Here is a 25,998-nt window from a genome sequence, read left to right as displayed (position 1 = left end):
CACTAACCTAAGCAAAAAATCATGAGCCATTTCACTCTGTGAAGGTGGTTGACCAGCAATGCTGTTTAGCACATGACACGAAGGTCATCCTGATGAAAAATCATCATCATGACTGGTGATCCTGAACTCTTGTTCCCTTTACTGGCTATTCATAATTATAAAGGTACACACAATCTTTTATTGTCTTGATCTGTGATCATTATTTCATTCGCAACTGCAGTGACATTCTTTGATAATGTCAAATCGATGAACGTATGCCGCCGGGTGGTTGATTAGGATGGATCTGTGTGGCTTTGCAAGGGATATGCTTGCAAAATCAAATGCGTAAACCACTCCCTTTTCAGTACCGACACATCCGCATTGAAATCATTGACAATGACAACAAGGGCAGTGCCGTTGCAGCTAATTCACACAAGGTGAGTAGCCATGAACCTTATGGGACTATGAGTCATTGAATTTTTTGCTTGCTTACATCTTGCTTGCTTGCATCATGAGCCATTGCTCAAGGGGGCCCAAGCCATTGATAATAGTTTTTGTTCACCAAGAACAAAAATGCAAGAAACCCTAGCCAAATACAGCTTCGCTTTTAAAATTCTTTGTATCATCAGAATGGGCCAAAGCAGCTCTGGGTGCCTCAACTCATGCCTCTTTCTGTTTACTGTTCAAAGATATTGGCACCCACTTTTTAGGAAATGTGCGGGCGCTAGTTGGAATTGGTTGGCGCAGGACAGGGGTAATTGAAGATTGCAGGGAGATTTCTTCCTCCTGCAGTGGACATAAAATAGGCTGCTGCTGATGATGATGACACGTTTATCTGTCAGCGACAGAAGCGCAGTGTTCTGAAAAAAAAAAAAAGGGCACGAACCGACTAAGCATGCATCCTCTCTGGGCGCCATGCTTATTATTATAATTACTACTTTTGTTGTTGTAAGGAATTCCTGAGTTACCGGTATTACCCTATTTTCACGCGTTACAAAAAGTGTTTGCCCTCTTTTTGCTGGAATAAACAAGTAAGATATTTTTTTTATTTCATTAAAATACGGGTCGTGCCTTAAGGGATCAGTAATCTTAAAGCTTGTGCATGTGTGCTATATTGGTAGTAATGAAACCAACATGCTCCTAGGAGATGTCCAGTGACTGTTCTATCTTTTTGGCCGATATTCGCCTATTCTCAAGAACCAGCTTATGGAAAGCATCGCTTGTTCCCGGATCTGTTGAGGTTGTCAGATGCACACTACGAGGTTCATCTTCAATGGTAAAATGCCGTACCTTGAAATGAGAAACCAGGGTTTTTACTGTGCTTTAGAAAGGATGCTTCTCCCCGAATGTTTCTGACATCTCAGTGTAAATGTCTTCCGCAGACTTTCCCTGGGGCCAAAAAAATTTCATGATGCCCGGTAACTCCACAGACATGAGACTTGCTTGTGCCTCTGCCATCTCCAGTTCTGTATGAAATTAAACTAGCTATAAAAATCTCACATTTCTCGCTAGATATCAAGCTTTTATATAGTACCATGTTTATGTTTGAATTCTAAATGCGAGGTGGCAACGCCACAAACTTTTCAGCACCCCTTCGTCACTGCACAGCTGTGTTCCTGTTTGTGAAAACACTTGCTAGTCTCTCTTTGTAACTCTTACTGTGTGAACAGCTTCAGCTGGTGATCATGTAATGAATTGACTATATCAGATTCAGTCGATTTTACAGAACTTTAGAAAGTTATACGTTCCTGATGGCTCTCTGTTTTAAATGTCAGCCCCCCCTCTTCCCCCCATGACACATTTTGTTGGGGTCATCCCCTTTACATTTATTGGGTTCATTGTCTGGTTTTGTCATCTTGCTGGAAGAGCTTTAATCAGGTGTTTTCGCTACCCACATCCCATTGTTCACTTTTCTATATTTTATATACTGTGCTTTCGCCAACATGCCTGGTGCCATCTAAGAGATGTGGAAGCTTACTGCAGTGTAATAAATGTTATTTACATTGTTCTGAACATTCTCCCTACTGTGCAGGGCACACTTATGTGAGAGAAGGCTCTTGATTTTATTTCCTAAATGACTGTTAAACGTGGTTTCCCTTCCTTCTATGAATTGAAATGGTACCACATGACTAAGTGGCATCTCAATCTCATCTTAACTGCATGCATCAGCAAATTATTGACAATGGATTTCTGCAGTAATCTTAGTCCAAGGGTCAAGTGCAGCTGACATTCTATTCATAAATGGCAAAAATGTCCATTCGATTCGTGCTTTTTGAGTGCCATGCATGGTGCTTCCACTATCTCTGCTGCAAGTGTGATGAACACTGAGAACTCATTTTAAATGACATTAGCACATGAAATGAGTGGCTGTGGCCAGCCAAATGCATTTTGGATTTGTTGAAAGAAAAGTCCAATGCCTGCTAGAGTTGTTCATAAAGTGCATAGAAACTGAATTAAGCTGTTTTTCTTTGTGAAAAATTGTGTTCTGCACCTATAGTACTTACGAGTGCATGTTAGTGGATCGAGTTGCCATTTTTAAAATTTATATGTGATTATTATTTTTTGAGACAGGCTAAATAACTACGCCTCTTTCACTAATGTTTCTTGAATTATCTGCAATTAATCTTTCATTCGATATAAATTTATAAACCTAATGTCCTGCCATATATGCACCTGTGATGACCTATAAATGCAGCTTGGGTATGTATCTCTTGTATATGTATGTTTGTATGCCAGTTCCACTCTAACATGTTGCGCTGCTGTAACCTAGCTATCACACATTTTAATTTCCAAGTTGATACTTACCTCACAATTTAAGATCATTGTGATCATTTTTCTTCATGAATATGAAGTCTCGTGTGTCCATTGCTTATTTATGATAGTGAGGTGGGACTACATATACAATACAATACAATAGTTATCAATAGCGTTATCAAATACAATAGCTACAATAGTTATCGATATCTGCTGCAACGTGTGTGGGTGGAAGAACAGTGCATGCATGTGTCGTGTGAATGAAATGCTGTTTGGCATTCTTCTCTCTCGATTGTGTTCGCGCTACATCTAAGTACGTCACTGAACGCGAATCGTGCGGGTGTTGTAATAAACCAGGAAAATTAAAAGTGAGGGAGGGAAAGAAATAAAATGGGATAGTTGAGGGCACCTTAGAGAAATTTCAACACTTTTCGCGATCTGCAAGTGGTGTGGGAGAGTGTCGCGTTCCATCCGCGAATCCCAAAGCTTTGACGCATCGCCTAAGTGTCTGCTAGATGAAATCAAATTGGATTGTCTGTTATACAGGCTGCAAAAATTTAGTTTTTGGTTAGGTGTTCTCTGCTTAGTCAGCAAGTGTTACCTGTGCTATTAGCACCTTTTATGCTTGACCATACGATGTGCGATGCTGTTCGTTACATAGATAATTAAGCAAAGGTTGGCCGCAACTGCTGAGTGCAGCCTGAGATGTCTTTGTTGATCGTCATCTGAAAAGCAAAGAAAAAACAAAGAAAAGAAAAAGAAACTGAAAAGCGCACATGCGTAGAGTGCTGAAAATAGAGACACAGACTTGGCAGTCCCAGTCCAGTGACTGCGCTAAGTAACTCCAGTGTAATTAAACCCCTTCGCATGACCTAGCAACCCCACTCACACAACCACAGTAATGTTATTTACAGAAGTAATACTCAAGATTTGTCTTCACCTTAATGCCTGGGCCCTGCTCAGTAACCCTCATCAATTTACTTAATTTTAGTAATATCTTTTGGGCCGTACGTATTGTGAAGGAAAGTGGTTACATTTAATTCTGTAATAATGTTATATACAAAAATCCTTTGTATACAATAGTATAGAGTAGAAAAAAAGCAATTGGTAGGTGGTGAGGGTAAGTTATGGATCTACGAAGGTGTTTCTAGTTGAGTGATCTTCTGGCAATAAGAGATTCACTGCAGGATTTGGCTAGACATTGCAGAACCTCAATGCTTTTCATGAGGAGAGAGAGAGTTATTGTGGAAACGAAGAGCCACACACTATTTTCTGCAACACTTTCAGGAGTACAACTCATCTGTCAATTGTAGTCAGTATGTAAGAAAGTGGAGAGAAGAAATGTGGTATAATATATTTTGTGAAACAGGTGCATGCAGGCAGAAATATGACATGAAGCAAGAGAGGAAAGACCAAGTGATGCCTTTATGGTGCTTAATGCTTGTGCAGCAGTTGTAGTGTTCAGAAAATGGGTCAATTGGCATTATGTTTTAGACGTTCTAGAAGCTGGATTATGTTGTCAGTGCTAGGGTCCCACATTGCTGCAGCATATTCAAGTTTGCTACGAGTTAGCAAGCAAGGCAGGCGTAGAATAGAAGTTACCGTTGATGCACTCATGTTCAGTTGGCGTTGCTATTTGTTAATGTGATAGGACTAAATTCGAAAGCAGGGGCTGTTTACACCTAGGCATAAGCAAGAGCTTGAGGGCTCTAAGGTGGTGTTGTTACATAAGTAAATCACGGGAGAGGTGCACATTCGTGAAACAGTTCCATTTGCCAGGTCATGCACCACTGATTAAAGACTGGATTTTGTCACTCAGAGTCATGGAAAATGTGCGTGCACTATGCTGGCGTTTTAGAAGCTGAAGATTCGTTTGCCATTTGGGGGATGCCAAGTTCACTGTGGCCTCCGTCGTCCACAGTTATGAGCCAAATAAGGGCATTTGTGAACGTCAGCGACTGTGTCGAAATTGGTTGGAAGCACAAAGAGGAAAGCGAGGATGGTTCAAGCTACATGAAGCAAAAGTTCATACTGCTTGAAAGAGTCAACGATAAAGCAGTCTCTTTGGCTGGTCATCTTCAGGTTTGGTGGCCATAGTAGTGCAGTAGCGAGCAGAAAAAAGCCCCAGATGATCCTTTTCATTGCAGCGCGGGTGAAAAAAGCAGTGGGATAACTGAAACACAGTCCTGAACAAGCATCCCTGGCATCATAAACAAAATATTTATGGCTTCTGCACGGTCAGCTGTGAGATTGTTTTCTCGTTCATAAACTGTTTGTGTTTCCATGAAACACAAACACTTCCTGAAACACTTCCTTGCTTTCTTTGTGAAGCTAAGCTTTTCTTGCCCCTTCTTTCCACTTTTCCTCTGTTGCTGCTTCCGTCATATACGTAACGTTGAGGGGTGGTTGGGAATGTGTATAATCGTGGCAGGAGTGCAGGAAAAGGGACAGTGACATCAAAAAGCATACCTTGTTCAGGGCCTTTGAGGTCTTTCCAACGAGAGCTGCCTAGGCATCGCCGCAATACCTGCTGTAGTCTTTGGAGCTTCCTGGCTGTAGCCACAATGCCCCCTAAAGGCTGTAATAACATGTGAGCCTCCCACAAATGTATTAGAGAAGCTGCGTCGGTTACCTTTGTACTTGTGCAACAATCCAGAGAGGAGACAGAAAAGTAGAGATGAGGTAGAGAGCGGAGACATAGAATAGGTAGAGCCAAAGCAGTCATGGAATGGGTGAATAACAAGCTTACCACTCTTCACTTGTGGAAGCTCGTAGACATGGGATGAGAGGACATGGAATGAAAGAACAGGTCAAGGAAGTTGGCAACCTTGTACAGGGTATTTGAAAGTGAAATAGACAACCAGGATCTATCAGAAAGAAAGTGAGAGATACAGAGATGATAAATTGGGTGCAAATGATGGAAACAAGGAAAGGCCATGGAGATTTACAAATATGAAAAATCGGGAAGGAAGATCTGTATAGCAACAAGGGCAGCGCCTTGCTATCTGGTTGCTGCCCAAGGAGAACAACATATTGGAACTATTATTCTGAACAACAACATCAAAGCAGGGAAGAGATTGATGGAACTGCCATCTATACAAGCATAGGTAATTATATATCAGAATAGAGGTTTTAATGAAGAAATAAAAGATTAAGAAGAGGTAGGCCAAGTGCTAGACTTCAATAGATGTAGCAAAACCTGATTAGCTCATGCAGGCTAAGTGACTATTTGTCGCTGCCCCATTTCGAAGAGGGGGTACCAATAAAAATAATAACAATAATAATCATCAGGAGTGTGGCAGAGGGAAAGACTGTCAGAAAGCATGCCTCCTTTAGAGTCTATTCAGTAGGAACTGCTATACTATTAGACATGGCAATGGTTGTGTACACACTGCAAGAATTTAAATTCAAGCTATGGCATGGTATGTTTCTCCTATCTCGAAAAATTAGGCACCCTGCAAGTTCGTCTATGCGGAAAACTGACGCAGAGTGTGCGGATGCAAAGCCCCTTTAAAGCACTGCAGCGTTAAGACAACACTACGCAAGCAGCCGTCGAGGAAACCAACACTTATCCATAATGCGATGCGCAATCTTAAGCAGTGACAGTACTAACCTTCTCGCAGGCTGCAAACAATGGCGCACTATCTTGCCTCAGGGCAACCTCTTGAAGAGAAAAGAAACACTATGGCACACAACAGCAACTCAAGCAAACACTTCTCGCTATATGTGCTGTGTATACTACGTGGACAAACATAAATGGTGCACGCAAGGTAACATTTAACATGACCTCAGCACTACCGTATGCGGTCAACATCACCACCAGGTATCGTCAGTCAATGTAAACACCATAGAAACAGCAGTTTATCGATACACACAGTTCGTGGGACCTGCACAATTTCTTTTATCTGTTGGAAATAAAAAAACAGCTCTCAGCAAAGATAATTTTCCTGTTTCCTGCATTTCATCTCTGCATGTAATTTGCCTTACGTGTGGGACTTCATGCTCGACTAGCCATGAATTCTCAAGTGTTATAGTAGTGAGTTGAGAATTGACTTGGTCGTGCAACTTATGGTTTTTTAAATTTCAACTGAAGATGTCGCATTCTCTGCTTCTCGCAATAGTTTCTTTATATACTCTAGTAACCATGTTGCTGTATACTCTATACTAGGAATATTTTCTCTACTAAATATTTTAGTTTTGCCTTAAAGAAATTGCAGCTTGCAGTGAATAATGTGGCAATAAAAAGGAATCCAGTTTACAAGCATGTTTTGTTTGTTGCCTGCATGCTGTAGTCATCAACTAACATCTTTACGAGAGTGCTTCAACTTCTACACTATTCTTCATCATTAGTTATGATCAGGCAGCTTTTCACATCATTGGAGGAGTTAGTGAGGATGTCAGGGGAACCGCTCATTTACCATTTACCCAATTTCCATTTACCTGCACTGAAGGAGAGATGGGGCTCTGGAACATACGACTAACCTGCTGGGCTGCCATCTCTAGCAGGATGGTGAATAAATGTGTTGGTCTCTTTTGTAAACATAGCCAATTACATTTTGATTGTTACTTGTCAATCTTAAGTGTAATTTCTTGGTGTGCTTATGGCAGTATACAACTGCCTTGTAGCTCTTTAATCTATACGCTTGTTCAATATGTGTTGCTATGTTATTCCAATACCATACTTATGTTAAATTTTCTACATTTTGTACATTGCATTCCTGTTTTACATTCATATGCTCTTTGGTAGGTGATATTGATTTGTGTTATCAACGTATCTATGTTAAGCTATTTGCTTTTGGCGTGCACGTAATTTCAATTGCTAAAAAAGTTCACCGACGATTACGATACTACCTAATGCATAATTTGAGCACAGCTGTATACGTGTTTTCATTTTGCTATATATTCACTGGCACAGACAATATTCTGACTCATTCGGCAATCCAAAGAGAGCTTAGTGTGGCACGATCGCCTCGCTAATGGGAGATTGCGAGAGGAAGCGCATGAGTGACGCGTGGGTGTGATTCACAACAGCTGCTGCAGAAAAGTTCAGTTCATGCAGCACTTTGTTTTCATACAGACGACGCGCACTACTCTGGCACCACCTTGTAGCCATTGTCGCCACAAAGCCCCTCGTGCATGGCACTACACTGTTGTCTTTCACTGTGCTCGTTCGCTCAGTTATGAGGGAGGATGCTGACACTCGCCGCAGGAACAGGTGCCTATGAGTTGAGCTCTGGAGAAAGTACTCATTTATTGTGTACATCTTGATGTCAGGTACATATATTCTCACGTTTCTGTGCCCTGCTTCTCTGCCAGTCAGAACTATTCTCTGCGGCTCCATCAAGCTGTCGTTGATGCAGATTTTCATGCGACACATTCTCGGTGCGTTCAACCTAGTTTTCTGTAACAACTGCCTGGCAACTGTCTGGCCGTTTTCGGGGGTCGAACCTGAAGATAGTATAGTATAAGTGCATGAGTCGATCACGAGGGGCGCATACCGGTGTGTGCCCCTGAGGCCACTAGGTATGGGCCGCTCTTCAGCCAACCTTTTTGATGCCAACTTAGGTCGCTGGGTATCAGAACAACAACCAACATTTTCTTCAGTGAATCTTGGTGTCATCTTGGATCACTTCGTAAAGCAGGCCATTCACATGGGTATGTGCCGCTCATCAGTGAACCTCTTAGAAGCCTGCCACTGGGTACGTGGCATTGGGTATGTGTCGCTTTTTGATGCCAACTTGGGAGTTTGAGATGACCTGGGAGAGTGAGTATCATGACAACAAACAACTTCATGCACTGCTCTAGGCACCAGTTTTCCACACTTCGCAGAAGCATTAACCATTCGCTGGAGAACAGTTACATGATTCATAAGAACCATTCTCTACCAAACTGTGTATGCTTTGTATCACGTAGATGTAAACTGTAGTTGAGTCTGCTTAACCTTTTCTTTTGGGCTTCCTGCATCATGTAAAGTGCCTGCTTGATGCAAATAAAGTTCCAAGTTCAAATATGAATTAAGGAATGCAGCAAAAGAAATGATCACCCGCCGTGGTTGCTCAGTGGCTATGGTGTTAGGCTGCTGAGCACGAGGTCGCGGGGTGGAATCCCGGCCACGGCGGCCGCATTTCGATGGGGGCGAAATGCGAAAACACCCGTGTACTTAGATTTAGGTGCACGTTAAAGAACCCCAGGTGGTCGAAATTTCCGGAGTCCTCCACTACGGCGTGCCTCATAATCAGAAAGTGGTTTTGGCACGTAAAACCCCATAATTAAATTTTTTATCATTGGTGGTGCTACCAGATCTGTAAATTAAGTCCCCGTGACAGCATTACATATGGGTTTTCTTTCTCTTGAGCTGCATTGTTTTATTTCTTTTGTTACCTCCCTCCCTATATGTAAATTTGTCCATTACCACAGGAACCTCCCTATGCATTTACTTAGGCCCAAACAGTGAAATCCTCTTTACCTCAGTAAGGAAGCCTTCATTGCTGTGAGACCACCTTATGTCATTCTGAAAGCTACCTTACTGAGGGGCTCTCGGTGAAGGCTTCCTTGGCGCTTCCTCAGCATAAGGTTGCTCTGTAGCTACCTTCATGTATCCTTGTGCTGCTTCTGGTCCTGAATGAGCGCTTCACATCAGTGCTGGTGCATGTGATGTTTGCTTGCGCATGCACGCTGTCACCTGCCTGCGGAGAAGCGTGAGCACGATGCCATGCGTCAGCGTTCGTTCCAGTCGCATGTTTGGCATGAGTGGCGTCAAGCAACGTCGGTGTGCTAGTGTTGCTGTAACATATCAAGTTTCACACTTGACTGCAGTAGTTTCTCACGTTGAGTAAACTGGAAAAAAAAAAGCATCTGCGCGTGTCCATATTAGCGATTCAATTTAAAGATTATGTGACCATCCAACTTTCTTTTTATTGAATAAAGGCGTTCGTGTAAAGCTTATGAGAGATGCTCTGGAACCCAGGTGTACTGCAACCATTCCTTACGTGAGGACGGGCGAAGGGAGCTTTCAGAGTATGCTTGCTTCCTCCATCAATCCTTTGCTGTAAGGAGGTCTCACGTAAGATCAGGGAGAGGTAAAAGGAACGTTTCATTGTTTGGGCCTTAGTATTGTCTCTAAATCGATTCCCTTTTCTGTACAGCCATCCAAACCTTCTACAGTCTAGCATTGATTAGTTTGACCAGTTAGGTATACTTACCCCGAAAACCAACACTAACTAGTCATAACTGTTTTCCTCCTTCCCTTCAGTGTGTCTATTGCAGTGGCATCCCAATGAGTATATATGTACTCACCAGCTGCAATAAATCAATTGCTGAAAGTTAGCGCTCGTCCTGTGTTCCTGCTTGTCCCTGTGTCATTTTTTGCACTATGTTTCCGAGTCTGTATATAGTCATAACTAGTTAACAAGTCACATGGTGGCTAGGTGAGCTCAGCACCAATGCCATACCGTGGAGAAAAACAACATGTGATAAAAAAAAAGCCCTTTTATTGTGGTGTCTGAGTAACAGCTACTATGTACAATGTTGTGTACAATAAATAAATTACATCACTATGAAAAGATGAGCTATGTAATTATGAAGGATGAGTGACTAGGTCAGTCTATTGCTTTAGTCCACTTCTTCTATCGTAGGGCCGGAGTGTTGCGATGTAGAGCTGTGCTTTGGTCCCTGTGCTTGATGAAGCTTGCTCATAATCGGCATGCAGGCTTGCTGCAATTCCTTGAGCCGGTGCTCGTACTCGTCCTTCTCAGCCAGGCTGTTGGCGTCGATCCAAGAGATAGTCTCGCGACACTTGGAGAGCACAGAGTCCTTATCTGCAGCAGACAGCTTGTCTCCTGCTTCTTCAGCTGCCTGCTTGACTCCATAGGCATAAGACTCCAGAGAGTTCCTAGCAGCCACCCTCTCACGCTGCGCGTCATCTTCTTGCTTGAACTTCTCGGCTTCGGCGAGCATGCGCTCAATGTCCTCCTTGGAGAGACGGCCCTTGTCGTTGGTGATGCGGATGCTCTCCTGCTTGCCCGTGCTCATGTCCCGAGCAGAGACCTGCAGGATTCCGTTGGCATCCATGTCGAAGGTCACCTCGATCTGGGGAACGCCACGAGGCGCCGGTGGGATGCCGTTCAGGTTGAACGTTCCCAGCAGGTGGTTGTCCTTGGTGAGGGCACGCTCGCCTTCGAAGACCTGGATGGTGACTGCGGGCTGGTTGTCCGAGTAAGTGGTAAAGGTCTTGGATGTCTTGCAAGGGATGCGCGTGTTTCTTTCCACGATGCGCGTCATCACTCCGCCCGCCGTCTCGATGCCCAGGGACAGTGGGGCCACGTCGACCAGCAGCACGTCCCTGATGGCCTCGCTCGAGTCGCCGCTCAGGACGGCCGCCTGCACCGCTGCTCCGTAGGCGACGGCCTCGTCGGGGTTGATGCCCATGGACAGTTCCTTGCCGTTGAAGAAGTCACGGAGCAGCTTCTGCACCTTGGGAATCCGCGTAGAGCCGCCCACCAACACGACGTCCTGGATCTGCGACTTGTCCATCTTGGCGTCGCTGAGTGCGCGCTCCACCGGTTCGAGCGTGCTTCGGAACAGGTCCATGCAGAGCTCCTCGAACCGAGCGCGGGTGATCTTGCTGTAGAAGTCGATGCCTTCGAAAAGCGCGTCAATCTCGATGCTCGCCTCGGTGGAACTGGACAGGGTCCTCTTGGCACGCTCGCAGGCAGTGCGCAGTCTCCGCACCGCTCTCGGGTTTGCCCTGAGGTTCTTGCGGTGTTTGCGCTGGAACTCTTGCACGAAGTGTTCGACCATCCGGTTGTCGAAGTCCTCGCCTCCCAGGTGCGTGTCTCCCGCAGTGGATCGGACCTCGAACAAGGAGCCCTCGTCGATGGTCAGCACGGAGACGTCGAAGGTTCCGCCTCCCAGGTCGAAGATGAGGACATTCTTCTCGCCGCGCAGGTTCTTGTCGAGTCCGTACGCGAGAGCGGCTGCGGTCGGTTCGTTGATGATGCGCAGCACGTTGAGCCCGGCTATGGCACCGGCGTCCTTGGTGGCCTGCCTTTGCGAGTCGTTGAAATAAGCAGGCACCGTGATGACGGCGTCGCTCACTTGCTTTCCCAGGTATGCCTCCGCCGTCTCCTTCATCTTGGTCAGAACCATGGCGCTGATCTCTTCCGGGTTGAAACGTTTGCGCTCGCCCTTGAACTCGACGCTGATCTTGGGCTTGCCACAGTCGTTCTCCACCTTGAAGGGCCAGTGGCGTATGTCTTCCTGGATCTTGGGGTCGTCGTAGCGGCGCCCGATGAGCCTCTTGGCGTCGAACACCGTGTTCTCCGGGTTCATGGCCGCCTGCGCCTTGGCAGCATCGCCGATCAGCCGTTCCGTATCCGTGAAAGCTACGTAGCTCGGCGTCGTGCGGTTGCCCTGGTCGTTGGCGATGATCTCGACGCGGCCGTGCTGGAAGACACCCACGCAGGAATATGTGGTGCCGAGGTCAATGCCGATGGCCGGCACGTCAGACTTTCTGCCGATAGGCATGACGTTTATGTTGTGGTAGTTGCGTTCTGTTCAGAACACTTGCTCACTCGTTGCAGTGAATGAGTAATCTGCCGCACCGCGGTCGCGACGCGCGATTTATACCGTTCGCGCGCTTTTCTAGAAACGCCCAGATGCTTCGCGAGCGGCGGTAACCAATCAGAACAAAGTGGGACGGTGACGTCAGGAGAGCCGCTCCGTGATTGGTCCCTCTCGATTCGAAGCATCGAGAAGGCTCTCGCATCGTCTGCTCTTTTCGCGCACATAAAACGAAACTGATTTCTTCCAGCTTTTTTTCTTTTTTCCCTGCTGTTCGTGCTCGGTGACCGAGGTATCCGAGAGATAGTTGTCACTTTAGAGAACTGATGAAGACCAGTGTCGTCTAATGAAGCCCACCCTGAGCCTGCTTTCGTTTCGATATTTTCGTTACCTTTGGCGATCAACAAATACTTAGATGAGCGGTAATTTTTGTGCGGTTGATTTTTCTGATTTTTCCCCTCACTTTCGAAGAGTCAGAAAGCTCGCGAGCGAATGTTCGATGCCAACTGTGGGAAAAGTAAGCCGATATATGAAGTCGTCAATTCGTCCGCTGTGGTCTCGCCGCGGGACTTCGCCCGGCCGAACTTAAGCGTCGACGGGAAAATGCATTCACAGTTCAACGGAAAATAATCCCCCGATCGAAAAAATAACATAATAAGAATGAAATAGCCATCGATCGGCGTTGCGTACGCCCGTGCGTGGAAGGGGAAAGCACGGTGGCTTGATTGAGACGCGTGAATTGGGGGCGGGTGGTTTGATGCACTTATTTCCGTACGACAGGGCGAAATAAGATATAGAAAGATGAGACCACGGTGTAAAAAGATTTCTTTTTTACGCCGTGGACAAGGCACATGAAAAACGCAACATTTAGTTCGCCAAGATCAGTTTGATTCTATATTGCTGTATTCTATATAACTTATTTGTATTTTTTATTCCTTCGTTTTCATGGTTTGTGTTTAACTTGCTTTACACTTTATACATCCTCATTTATTATTTTAGGCTACCTGATTCCTGGCGAATCTCCCAGAGTAGGTATACTCTGGGAGTCACATAACTTGATCCAGAAATTTAAAAATGAAGGGTGCGTCGGAAGTGAACTGAACCGAACCCATACTATTCGCAATTGTAACTCAGACAATTTCTTTGTTTCCCCATAACTCACTAATTAATTAAGTTTAATTGACAGACTTTTTAATTATTGGCTGAGGACCCCAATTATTGTATGTAGATTTGTAGAGCACCTTCAGAAGCCACCGATCGAGTTGTTTTCTTTACAGCATGTCTCTCGTAGTCCTTTATCTGGGTTCAAAGAAAGCCCGCGAAATATGAAGAATGCCAGTGCAGACTTCATGTAGGACAACCTAACAGCATTCCGTGAAGTCAAAGAGGCAGTTCACAGCAGTCGGAGAGATAGTGTAGCGCTCGTAAAGGTTGTGCGCCATGCTGGTTCTGCACATGCAAGAACTGGCACTGAACTGGCAGGCACCAGTTCACAAAGTACGGGCCGAATCGAGTGGACCTAATGTGATAAATATGAAAGTATTAATGTTTGAATGACCACTTAGAGAAAGAGCACAAGAGGCAGGTTTAGGTCTGCAGCGAACAAGCGCCGATAAGTCTACACGGTGCAGCAGGATTCAAAAGTACAAACGCCCAAAGAAAAGAAAGGGAAAAAGTTATAAAAACGCTAAGGTGGATTACTTTCTTCAACTGTATTGGCAAATTACGCTGCAAATGCAACAGCAAAATGGGTACTCGTGCCACTAGATACATTATAAATAAGCGAGAAAGAAAGAGAAAAAAAAAAGCAGCTTTGTTGCCCTGAAGTTAATGCGGCTGCTTTCTGTGATGCCAAGGATTCTTACGCCATGTACTTGAGTTCACTTAATGGCTTATCACTAAAGGACTACACTGCATGCTTAAAGGGGCTTCTAAACAATTTTTGAACTTAGTACAAGAATGTTGCAGATCTGTAGAAGAGGCTCCTGTGAATGTGTGAGTAAAATATAATTGCACTGCATGCAGCATGTAATTTACAATGTCGTGCCAAAAACAGCGAAAAGTTGCTAGCTGTCGCTTCCGTAATCTCATCATGCAGCGTCATCTTAAGCAGCTGGGCCCACCAATGCTATTGGCTGATTTCGTGACTGCGAGACCATATTCAGTAATACATAATTGATAATATTGATAATATTGAGTTAAATAACTTATATATTTGTCTGCTATCTCAAAATGACATAAAATTAATTTCATCTATGGCCTGTGGGTCTGCACTTGAAAATTACATGTAGCTGTGTCTTCTGCACGTGACCTACGAGATAAAAACAAAAACAACATGCGGCATAGCGCAGTATTCCGCTGCCACAAGCCCTTTGGCCTCTGTGACACTCAACTTTTGGGTGGGGCTTTGCCCTCTTGCCTTCTCTGCTGTGTAGCTTCAAGCGTGCTTGTGAAGAGGAAAAGAGGGAGAGAGCGGGGTATAGGAACGATAACCCCACTTATAGTTAACATTAAAAAAGTTTTTTTTGGCATGTGATTCGCGAGATGACTTCCTTTACTAGGGAGTCCACTCCATGATTAGTTAGAAAAGTGTTTCGGGGCCCTTTTAAAGAACCAGAAACAGCATTGAAAGTTCCACATTCTCTTGAGTGAATGCGGTCCCAGGGATGAGAATAAAGATTGAAATACCCATCATCATAAGCCATAAGTTTTCTCCACTAATATTCAACCTTTTTCTGACCAGATCAAAATGTGAATTTGAGGAAGTTCTTTGCAACTGTAAGCTGATTTAAAGTTGGCATTTAGTGTCCTTTAAGAGGTACAGAATGGTAGTTGCATTTTTTTGAATAATACTATACAGAAGATGTCTATGTAGGTGTACATGTGACGTGCATATATATACATGCATGCATTGTTCATAAGTTTGAACTGTCCAGAAGTTTGACCTATCTTTACCAATGCTGTTCTCTAGTGCTGCAGTGTAACACAGCAACAGCTTCACCCAGTTAATATGTTACACTTGAGCTATACAGGGAGCATTTTTCTTGTGTGAAAACTGAAATTCGATTCCTTATAATTTATTAAGCATGCTGATTGCAAGATGCCGATTGTACCTACATCAATATCTGATGTAACAAAACATGTAAATCAAAACCTTTCTCACTGACAGCGTGGAAAGAACCTATGTTTATAATGAATATTGTATATAACAATATTTTCATGTCAGATGTGACTTCGCTGTAGGAAGGTTCGACTGCACATTAACAATAGATTGTTCTGTAGATTTGTGTCTTTCTATTTAGTCAGCTAGAAATGTTAATGCTGTTTTAACGTTCCAGGTTGCAGAGATTGGGACAGCATTGTGTCATGTTTTGAATCTCGATAAATGCTCGCAACCAGCTGTACTATCCGTACTCTTACATTGCAAGCAGTAACTTGCATGAGAAATGAGAAACAGACGGTTTGTCGGCAAGCTTGTATTTATAGAGAGTACCATACTTACAGAAAACTTTTCGCATTTCAAAAGCTGGTCAGCTTGTCCTGACTGATCACAAGGTAACCGAAAGTCGGCATGGCTCAATACTGCAATCACTGAACATATGTTTGTGTTATTTTAGGATGACATCATGATAACGCTTGTTAGAGAAGCTTTGGTTTATACATGAGTGCATAATAGGAATGCTTGTGCTCTGCGTAAGTATTAGTTTGATGAGATGACAAATCCATTACTAATTATTTACATTTACCAAACGAGCATGTGCTTGCACAACGGTAGTTAGTAAAGTATTTCTCCATTAGCGAATGCAAGATTTACACGTTGCAGTGCAAAGTACTTCTGTGGTCAGCTTGTAGTTTCTACTTGTTAATACAAAAGACACCCATCTTACGGAAAAGGACTTTACATACGCATGTATAGCAGTGTATTGACCAATAAGATTTGGTTCTAATCTTTATATATATATATATATAGCTTTAACTTTAGCTGCTGCACCTTTCTACATGCTTTAAAGCAATGTGATTATGCAGCAACAATTACTGTGTGTGTGGGTTTGTATCTGCCATGTTGAGATGGCACTCTGAACTGAAAAAAAAAAAAAGAACAATCTTGAAGGCCATGACACAGAACATGTGGCCTTCTTTTTTGCCGTACTGCAAGTGACCAAAAGGACTGGTTATGTGATGACCAAAATTTTTTGACACAGCCTTTTGGTACATATGTTGTTAAACAGGTTGTAGAAAACAATGACCTTATTTCATCTCTGCGATGGACATCTGGCAACGGGTCCATGTGAGCAAGAAGAAGAAACTCAAAAGCTTTGTTTGATTCAGAAAAGGTGTTTAGTGGTGCCACTTATGGTGTGCCAGGTTGCACCCGCTCACTGCAAGGTTCAAGGGTGCACTGCACAGCGGCGGCACCTTGCCTTGCACCCCGTTCAATCTAGCACGGGGGTGCAGGGTGCACTGCTGCACCTCTGGGAATCGCGGGTCTAGGTGCAGAGACATGACTGAATTGAATAAATGTGAAGGTCATGCTTTTGCTTGTCATGGTATACTCCATAGCATGATATTCATGTCTTATTTTTTTCATTTAAATAGTGGACCGGTGTCTTTAAACACCAGATAAGGTACTGCCAGGCCGAACAGCGCCCCAGTTAATTTAGTCTAACAGTTTTTGCCACTCCTAGTTTCGTTTCTGCTGAATTGCGACGTCATGGCGCAGTACGTGGTCACGTGAGAGCTTGCCATTGCGATTATAGTGTACTAATATGGTACGCTATAAATGCGATGTTTCGACGCTCGCTCCAGTTCTCTCGGTTGTCCGTTATGCTGCTACATCGGCTGTCACAATGAGCAGCTGCAAACGAGGCGGTCGATAGAGACGGACCTGTCGTAACGTTGGTATGTCCTGCTCCCACGCGACCACATTAGCCACATACTGCGTGACGACCGTCACGACTTTATCACTCTTAAGCAAACGTACACCCTCTGGGGTGTATATTCGCCACACAACGATAATCGTCGTAAGTCATAGAGATTCTAAATACTTATATGAAACTCTATGTCTTAAGTCATGCTTGCGTTTCCTTTCTTGCAAACGCTGCGCTCGCTACTTTCCGTCGAGAATGCTCTCATGCATGATAACGCGCATGCCGTACGTAACTTCGAAGTACCGGGCTCGCAGCGTTAAATAAAAGAAATTCGGACAAAACAGATGTCGATTATTGTTGTGTGGCAAGATGCGACCGGCAAGAAGTGTAATTTTGTGCTAGAGTGTATTTCGCTGTATCCTCCTGGGAAACGAAAGCAAAACTGGCCCTAGAAAGCTTGTTATTTCGGACGTCCTGCGGCTTCTCTGTATTTCTGTAGAGTTTAGAGGTCTAGGACCTTCTTTGTAACGAAAAAAGAAACGATTAATGGGGAATATCACATCAGTAGTGGGCTTCTTCGATTTTGCACTTCTGGCTACCCGCGGGCTGCGTCGCGTAAAGCCAAATCAAGCCTCTGGGGATTCCGAAACCAGCAGCACGGCGGTTTGCGCGGTTTCGTTTGTATAGGTGTAACAGAGGCGAATGTGTGTTACGGACTTCGTTCCTTAAATTTCGACCACTGCTGCTTTTGTTTCGTTAATCTTTTTTTCAGACCTTCACAATGAATTTCAACAGTATCGTATCCAACCTATTGCGTATTGTGCGCGCTATCACCCGGTGCGCGGGAAAGCCAGACCGGCCAGACATTCGGGCAGACTTCATGACAGTTTCTTGAGATGCGCCTATTGGAACATACGATGAATGCGGGCAGAAGCAGCGGCGCAAGGAGGGTAAGCTTGAACAGCGGGCTAGTGCGAATATGAGTGTGCTTAAAGGCAGATGCCGAGAACCACGCAGTTATTGTAAAGAGCGCGGCCAACCGAGGAAGCCGTATGCGCGACTGCTAGAAAAAAAAAAAAAAAAAAAAAACGCAGCAGAAATTCAAACGCAGAAGGCATTGGTGTGTGCCGCGGGTCACCATCCGTCAGTAAGGTTGATATACTTGTTTATTTGCATGATATAATTAAGTCAGTGCGTTGTGCTTATTTAAACCGAATTAATTAACTGTGAGGTGAAGTGTAGCTAGGTGTGTTACGTTTGGATTCAGCAGCATCAACAGAATTGCCACTCCGTGTGTATACCTTCCGCTTCGGCGCGATTGCCACTCCTTGGTGTAGCTGTACAGTGTCGCCGTATTACATAAAATCATGAAGCACAGCAGGACCCTCTGAAGCGGGGCGCCTCGCTGAGAGATGGCAAGCAGCCCGTGAGGTGCCCCTAGACCAGGAGTGGCCAGGGCCATTGCCGAGAATCTCGTAAAATTTTCCTCGGGCGAGGGACACGTGGCAGCCTAGCCCCGGGCACCAACAGCAATAACCGTTGGACAAATAAAGTTTGTTCCTATACTAACCATCATGAAGCACTGATTGTCCACGAAAGTTTGTGTGCGTCAGCATACCAGAAGCTTTCTTAAGAAATAATGAAATGTAACGTACCTTCTTGCACATTGCCTAATAAGCGGACTTAACTACGAGGGGTTGCAGAAAAGTTCCTGGCTTGCGCAGAAAGAATAGAGTCAAAGTATTAAAAGTACATAGCTATTCAACATATTCTGCCCTCAGAACGCACTTAATTGTTACCTCGTTGCTTCAGCTTTTCTACTATATTTAAGAAGAAATCTTGTGATCGGTCGATCGTCAAACCAGCTCTCAGCAGCATGTTTTACATCAACAGAATTGTTAAAATGGCGACCCTTCATGTGTTTCTTCAAGTTAGGAAACAGATGGTAGTCGGAAGGCAAGTGAATGGGGAGTATGGTGGAACATTGGAAACCTAGGGTCTTCAGTTCAGTAGCCACAACTTTGAACGTGTGCGAAGGTGAATTGCCCTGCACCAAAAGGAACCCTTTGGTCAATTTTCCCTGGCATTTCGCCTTTACTGACTCCTTCAAGTACTCCAGGAGGCTGGCATATAGTTCTCTCCAGTTATACTACAGCTCTGAGGCATGTGCCTGCCAAAAAATAAAAAACAACAACAACAAAAAAAAAGGTCTTTGTCGCAGAAATTGGACGCCATGACTTTTTTGGCCGATATATGAGTGTGGAACTCTTTCAATTGTGGGTACCTGCTGTGATGCCATTCCTTTGACTGTTCCTTGGTTTCTGGTTCATAAATGTGCAGCCAGGTCTCATCCTCGGTCACTAACCAAAGCGAAAAATCATGAGCCATTCCACTCTGTTAAGGTGGTTGACCAGCAATGCTGTTTAGCACGTGACATGAAGGTTATCCTCATGAAAAATTATCATAATCATCATGACTGGTGATCCCGAACTCTTGTTCCCTTGATCGGCTATTCATAATTATAAAGGAACACAGAATCTTTTATTGTCTTAATCGGTGATCATTATTTAGTTCACTCGTAACTGCAATCACATTCTTTGATAATGTCAAATCGATGAACGTATGCCGCCGGGTGGTTGATTAGGACGGATCTGTGTGGCTTTGCAGGGGATATGCTTGCAAAATGGAATGCGTAAACCACTCCCTTTTCAGTACCGACACATCCGCATTGAAATCACTGACAATGACAACAAGGGCAGTGTCGTCGCAGCTAATTCACACAAGGTGAGTAGCCATGAACCTTATCGGACTATGAGTCATTGCATTTTTCGCTTGCTTACGGGGTTATTAGCCATTGCTCAAGGGGGTCCAAGCCATCGATAATAGTTTTTGTTCACCAAGAACAAAAATGCAAGAAACCCTAGCCATATACAGCTTCGCTTTTAAAATTCTTTGTACCATCAAAATGGGCCAAAGCAGCTCTCGGTGCCTTAACTCGTGCCTGTTTCTGTTTACTGTTCAAAGATATTGGCACCCACTTTGGTTAAAGCTTGTGCATGTGTGGTATATTGGTAGTAATGAAACCAACACGCTCCTAGGAAATGCCCAGTGACTGTTCTATCTTTTTGGTGGTTATTCGTCTATCTTCAAGAATTGGCTTATGGACAGCATCGCTTGTTGCCAGATCTGTTGAGGTTGTTAGATGCACACTGCGAGGTTCATCTTCAATGGTAAAATGCCCTATCTTGAAATGAGAAACCAGGGTTTTTACTGTGCTTTAGGAAGAATGCTTCTCCCGGAATGTTTCTGACATCTCAGTGTGAATTTCTTCCGCAGACTTTCCCTGGGGCCGAAAAAATTTCATGACGCCCCGTAACTCCACAGACGTGAAACTTGCTTGTGCCTCTGCCATCTCTGGTTCTGTCAGAAATTAAACTAGCAATGAAAATCTCGCATCTCTCGCTAGATATCAAGCTTTGATATGGTACCATGTTTATGTTTGAATTCTAAATGCGAGGTGGCAAAGCCACGAACTTTTCAGCACCCCTTCGTCACTGCACAGCTGTGTTCCTGTTTGTGAAAACACTTGCTAGTCTCTCTTTGTATCTCTTACTATGTCAACAGCTTCAGCTGGTGATCGTGTAATGAAGTGACTATATCAGATTCAGTCGATTTTACGGAACTTTTGAAAGGTATACATTCCTGATGGCTCTCTGTTTTAAATGTCAGCCCCACCCCCGCTCTTCCCCCACGACACATTTTGTTGGGGTTATCCTATTTGCACAACATTTGTTGGGCTCATTGTCTAGTTTGGTCATCCTGCTGGAAGAGCTCTAATCAGGTGTTTTCGCTACCCACATCCCATTGTTCACTTTTCTATATTTTATATACTGTGCTTTCACCAACATGCTTGGTGCCATCTAAGAGATGTGGAAGCTTACTGCAGTGTAATGAATGTTATTTACATTGTTCTGAACATTGTCCCTACTGTGCAGGGCACACTAATGTGAGAGAGGGCTCTTGATTTTATTTCTCAAATGACTGTTAAACGTGGTCTCCCTTCCTTCTGTGAATTGAAATGGTACCACACGACTAAGTGGCATCTCAATCTCATCTTAATTGCATGCATCAGCAAATTATTGACAGTGGATTTCTGCAGTAATTCTAGTCTAAGTGTCAATTGCACATGAAATTCTATTCATAAATGGCACAAATGTCCATTCGATTCATGCTTTTTGAGTGCCATGCATGGTGCTTCCACTATCTCTGCTGCAAGTGTGATGAACACTGAGAACCAGTTTTGAATGACATTTGCACATGAAATGAGTGGCTGTGGCCAGCCAAATGTATTTTGGATTTGTTGAAAGAAAAGTCTAGTGCCTGCTAGAGTTGTTTATAAAGTGCATAGAAACTGAATTAAGCTGTTTTTCTTTGCGAAAAATTGTGTCCTGCACCTATAGTACTTACGAGTGCACGTGAGTGATCGAGTTGTCATTCTTAAAATTTATATGTGATTATTATTTTTTGAGACAGGCTGAATAACTAGGCCTCCTTCACTAATATTTTTGTATTATCTGCAATGAATATTTCTTTCGATATAAATTCATACACCTAATGTCCTGCCATATATGCACCTGTGGTGACCTATAAATGCAGCTTGGGTATCTATCTCTTGTATACGTATGTTTGTATGCCAGTCCCACTCTAGCATGTTGCGCTGCTGTAACCTAGCTATCACACGTCGTTAATTTCCAAGTTGATACTTACGCCACAATTTAAGGTCATTGTGATCATTGTTCTTCATGAATATGAAGTCTCATGTGTCCATTGCTTATTTATGGTGGTGAGGTGGGACTACATACATTGCAGCATCATTAAATAAAGTACAGCACACGTCAAAGATAAACTGTGCCTTTATTGTGGTGTTTCACTAAACAATCTTTATGTACAAGGGATAAACTAAATGATTATGAAGAGATGATTAACGCTACCATGACAAATGAGTGACTACTTTACATTTGATTGGTTTAGTTACTTCTTCAACAGTAGGTCCGGAGTGGTGTGGTGTAGACCTGTGCTTCAGCCCCTGCGCTTGACGTAGCTTGCTCATAATGGGCACGCAGGCTTGCTGGAGTTCCTTGAGGCAGTGTTCGTACTCGTCCTTCTCAGCCAGGCTGTTGTCATCGATCCAAGAGATGGTCTCGCGACACTTGGAGATCACAGTGTCTTTGTCTGCAGCAGATAGCTTGTCTCCTCTTCCTTCAGCTGCCTGCTTGACACGATAGGCATAGATTCTAGAGAGTTCCTAGAAGCCACCCTTTCGCTCTGAACCTTGTCTTCTTGCTTGAACTTCTCGGCTTTGGCGAGCGTGCACTCAATGTCCTCCTTGGAAAGACAGCCCTTGTTGTGAGTGATGCAGATGCTCTCCTGTGGAGCCTAGACCTGCAGGATTCTGTTGGTATCCATGTCAGGGGTCACCTCGATCTCAGGGAAAATCACGAGGTGCCGGCAGGATGCCGTTCTGGTTGAATGTTCATAGTTGGGGGTTGTCTTTGGTGAGGGCACGCTCGCTTTTGAAGACCTGGCTGGATGGTGACTGCGGGCTGCTTGTTCGAGTAAGTGGTAAAGATCTTAGATGTCTCGCAAGGGATGGGCGTGTTCTGTTCCACGATGCCCGTCATGACTCCGCCCACCGTCTCGATGACCATGGACAGCGGAGCCACGTCGACCAGTCGCATATCGTGGATGGCCTCGCTCGAGTTGCCGCTCCGGACAGCTGCCTGCAACACTGCTCCGTATGCGTCGGCCTCATCGGGCTTGATCCCCATTTTCCTTTCCATTGAAGAAGTCCCGAAGCAGCTTCTGCACTTTAGGGATCTGTGTAGAGCCGCCCACCAACGTGAAACTATTCAGTCTTGGATCTGTGACTTGTCCATCTTGGCGTCGCTGAGTGTGCGCTCCATATATCGGTATGAGCGTGCTTCGGAACTGGTCCATGCAGAGCTCCTCAAAGCGGGCGCTGGTGATCTTGCTGTAGAAGTCGATGCCTTCGAAAAGCACATCAATCTCGATGCTTGCGTCATCACCATATTCTTATTATACAAATTTTACGCGCTTTAGAGCGACTATTTTTAAGGCCCCTTTACAGCCACGTTTCACCAACTTCACAGAAATCATAATTACACTGCAAACTCATTACCACAGACATGGCGCTCTTTGGTCATACTTGGCCCTTGCGCCATTAAACATCAAATGTTCATTCATTCATTCATTCATTCATTCATTCATTCATTCATTCATTCATTCATTCATTCATTCATTCATTCATTCATTCATTCATTCATTCGATGCTCACCTCGGTAGAGCTGAACAGGGCCCTCTTGACACGCTTGCAGGTGGTGCGCAATCTCTGCACTGCTCTTGGATTTGCTCTGAGGTTCTTGTGGTGCTTGCACTGGAACTCTTGCATGAAGTGTTCAATCATCCGGTTGTAGAAGTGCTCGCCTCCTAGGTGCGTGTCTCCAGCCGGGGAGCAGACCTTGAACATGGAGCTCTCATTGATGGTCAGCGTGGAGGTGTCGAAGGTTCCGCCTCTTACGTTAAAGATGAAGACATTCTTCTCAATGTGGAGGTTCTTGTCGAGTTTGTACGCGAGAGCGGCTGCAGTAGGTTCGTTGATGATACGCAGCACGTTCAGATTCGCTATGGTACTGGCATCCTTGGGGACCTGCCTTTTGAAGTCCTTGAAGTAAGCAGGCACCGTGATGACGGCGTCGCTCACTTGCTTTCCCAGGTATGCTTCTGCCATCTCCTTCATCTTGGTCAGGACCACGGCGCTGATCTCCAGGTTGAAGTGTTTGCGCTTGCTTTTGAACTCGACGCTGATCTTGGGCTTACCACAGCCATTCTACACCTTGAGGGGCTATTGGTGCAGGTCTTCCTTTATCTTGGGATCGTCATAGTGGCGTGCGATGCGCCTCAAGGTGTCGAACACCGTGTTCTCCGGGTTCATGGCCACCTCCACCTTGTCAACACTTCGGATCAGCTGTTCCCTATCTGTAAAGGCTATGTAGCCCGGCATTGTGTGGTAGCCTTGGTCATTGGCAATGATTTCGACCCATAGTGCTTTAAGACACCTATGCAGGAATACGTGGTGCCCAGGTTGATGCCAATGGCCGGTATGTCGGTTTTCATGTGGCTAGGCATGGTGATTGCGCTATGGTAGTTACTTTCGTTTCAGAACACTTCCGTTGCAGTGAATTAGTGATCTGCCTCACCTTGGTCGCGACCAACAATTTATACCGTTCGCACACTTTTATAGAAACGCCCAGAAGCTTCCTGAGCCTCAGAAAGCAATCAGGACAGAGCGGGTCAGGAGCCTCTTCACGATTGGTCTCCTGCGGTGGAAAGTGTTGAGGAAAGTCTGGTGTCATCTGCTTGCTGATGAGGGAACAAAATTGGCTCCATTTTGTCGCATTGTGTTTGGGTGCACTAATTATCCATTCAATAGTTATCTATATCTGGTGCAACATGTGTATGGGTGGAAGAACAGTGTGTGCATGTGTCGTGTGAATGAAATGCTGTTTGGCATTCTTCTCTCTCGTTTGTGTTTGCGCTACATCTAAGTACGCCACTGAACGCGAATCATGCGGGTGTCGTAATAAACGAGGAAAATTAAAAGTGAGGGAGGGAAAAAAATAAAATGGGATAGTTGAGGGCACCTTAGAGAAATTTCAACACTTTTCGCAATCTGCAAGTGGTGTGAGAGAGTCACGTTCCATCCCTGAACCCCGAAGCTTTGACGCGTCGTGTAAGTGTCTGATAGATGCAATCAAGTTGACTTGTTTATTATATAGGCTGCAATAATTTTGTTTTTGGCTAGCTGTTCCCTGCTTAATCAGCAAGTGTTACCTGTGCTGTTAGCACCTCTTATGTTTGACCATATGGTGTGCGATGCTGTTCGTTACATAGATAATTAAGCAGAGGTTGGCCGTGACTGCTGAGCGCAGCCTGAGATGTCTTCGTTGATCATCATCTGACAAGCAAAGAAAAAACAAAGAAAGGAAAAAGAAATAGAGACTGAAAAAAAGCGTACACGCGTACAGTGCTGAAAATAAAGACGGAGATTTGGCAGTCCCAATTCAGTGACTGCGCTAAGTGACTCCAGTGTAATTATACCCCTTCGCATGACCTAGCAACCCCACTCACACAACCACAGTAATGTTATGTACAGAAGCAATACTCAAGATTGGTCTTCATTTTATTGTCTGGGCCCTGCTCAGTAACCCTCATCAATTTACTTAATTTTAGTAATATCTTTTGGGCCGTATGTATTGTGAAGGAAAGTAGTTACATTTAATTCTGTAATAATGTATATATCCAAAAATCCTTTGTATACAATAGTATAGAGTAGAAAAAAAGCAATAGGTAGGTGGCGATGGTAAGTATGCATCTACGAAAGTGGTTCCAGTTGAGTGATCTTCTGGCAATAAGAGATTCACTGCAGAGTTTGGTTAGACATTGCAGAACCTCAATGTTTTTCATGAGGAGAGAGAGAGAGAGAGAGAGTGATTGTGGAAACGAAGAGCCACACACTATTTCCTGCAACGCTTTCAGGAGTACAGCTCAAAAATAGCGTACAGCGCGAAGGACAAGGACAGTGATAGACGACATACACAGCGCTGTGTATGTCGTCTATCACTGTCCTTGTCCTTTGCGCTGTACGCTATTTTTGATCATGAATTACCAACTAGCCCAAGCAACCACCCTAGAGTACAGCTCGTCTGTCAATTATAGTCAGTATGTAAGAAAGTGGAGAGAAGGAATGTAGTATAGT

At 44.3% G+C, this 25,998-nt stretch overlaps 2 protein-coding genes and 1 pseudogene across 19 annotated transcripts in view; 1 reads left to right on the top strand and 2 right to left on the bottom strand.

The window, feature by feature from the left end:
- Positions 1 to 25,998, top strand: part of LOC135896569 (heat shock protein 68-like) — a 95,061-nt gene that overhangs the window by 14,457 nt on the left and 54,606 nt on the right. For 11 of the 18 annotated variants that reach the window (XR_011508667.1, XR_011508666.1, XM_070525839.1 and 8 more), the window contains exons 2-4: positions 345 to 416; positions 17,935 to 18,112; positions 19,830 to 19,946. The exons of 4 other annotated variants lie outside the window; for them this stretch is intronic. Coding sequence is in view for 5 of the 14 variants with exons in the window: in XM_070525839.1 (XP_070381940.1) it covers positions 18,059 to 18,112; positions 19,830 to 19,946 (171 nt within the window). In the remaining 9 variants the exon portion in view is untranslated. The remainder of the gene's footprint in view (positions 1 to 344; positions 417 to 17,934; positions 18,113 to 19,829; positions 19,947 to 25,998) is intronic. 3 more of the 18 variants (XM_070525841.1, XM_070525844.1, XM_070525848.1) reach the window with 2 other exon arrangements.
- Positions 10,204 to 12,314, bottom strand: LOC139049942 (heat shock protein 68-like). The gene has a single exon (XM_070525836.1). It carries the CDS (start codon positions 12,256 to 12,258, stop codon positions 10,345 to 10,347), a length of 1,914 nt encoding a protein of 637 aa, XP_070381937.1. The 5' UTR covers positions 12,259 to 12,314; the 3' UTR covers positions 10,204 to 10,344.
- On the bottom strand, positions 22,150 to 24,368 carry LOC139049779 (heat shock protein 68-like; annotated as a pseudogene).

This window comes from Dermacentor albipictus, chromosome 9 (assembly GCF_038994185.2).
Source record: "Dermacentor albipictus isolate Rhodes 1998 colony chromosome 9, USDA_Dalb.pri_finalv2, whole genome shotgun sequence".
Classification (NCBI taxonomy): Eukaryota; Metazoa; Arthropoda; class Arachnida; order Ixodida; family Ixodidae; genus Dermacentor; species Dermacentor albipictus.
Note: the sequence above shows the minus strand (reverse complement) of the source record. Positions and strands in the feature narration are given on the sequence as shown.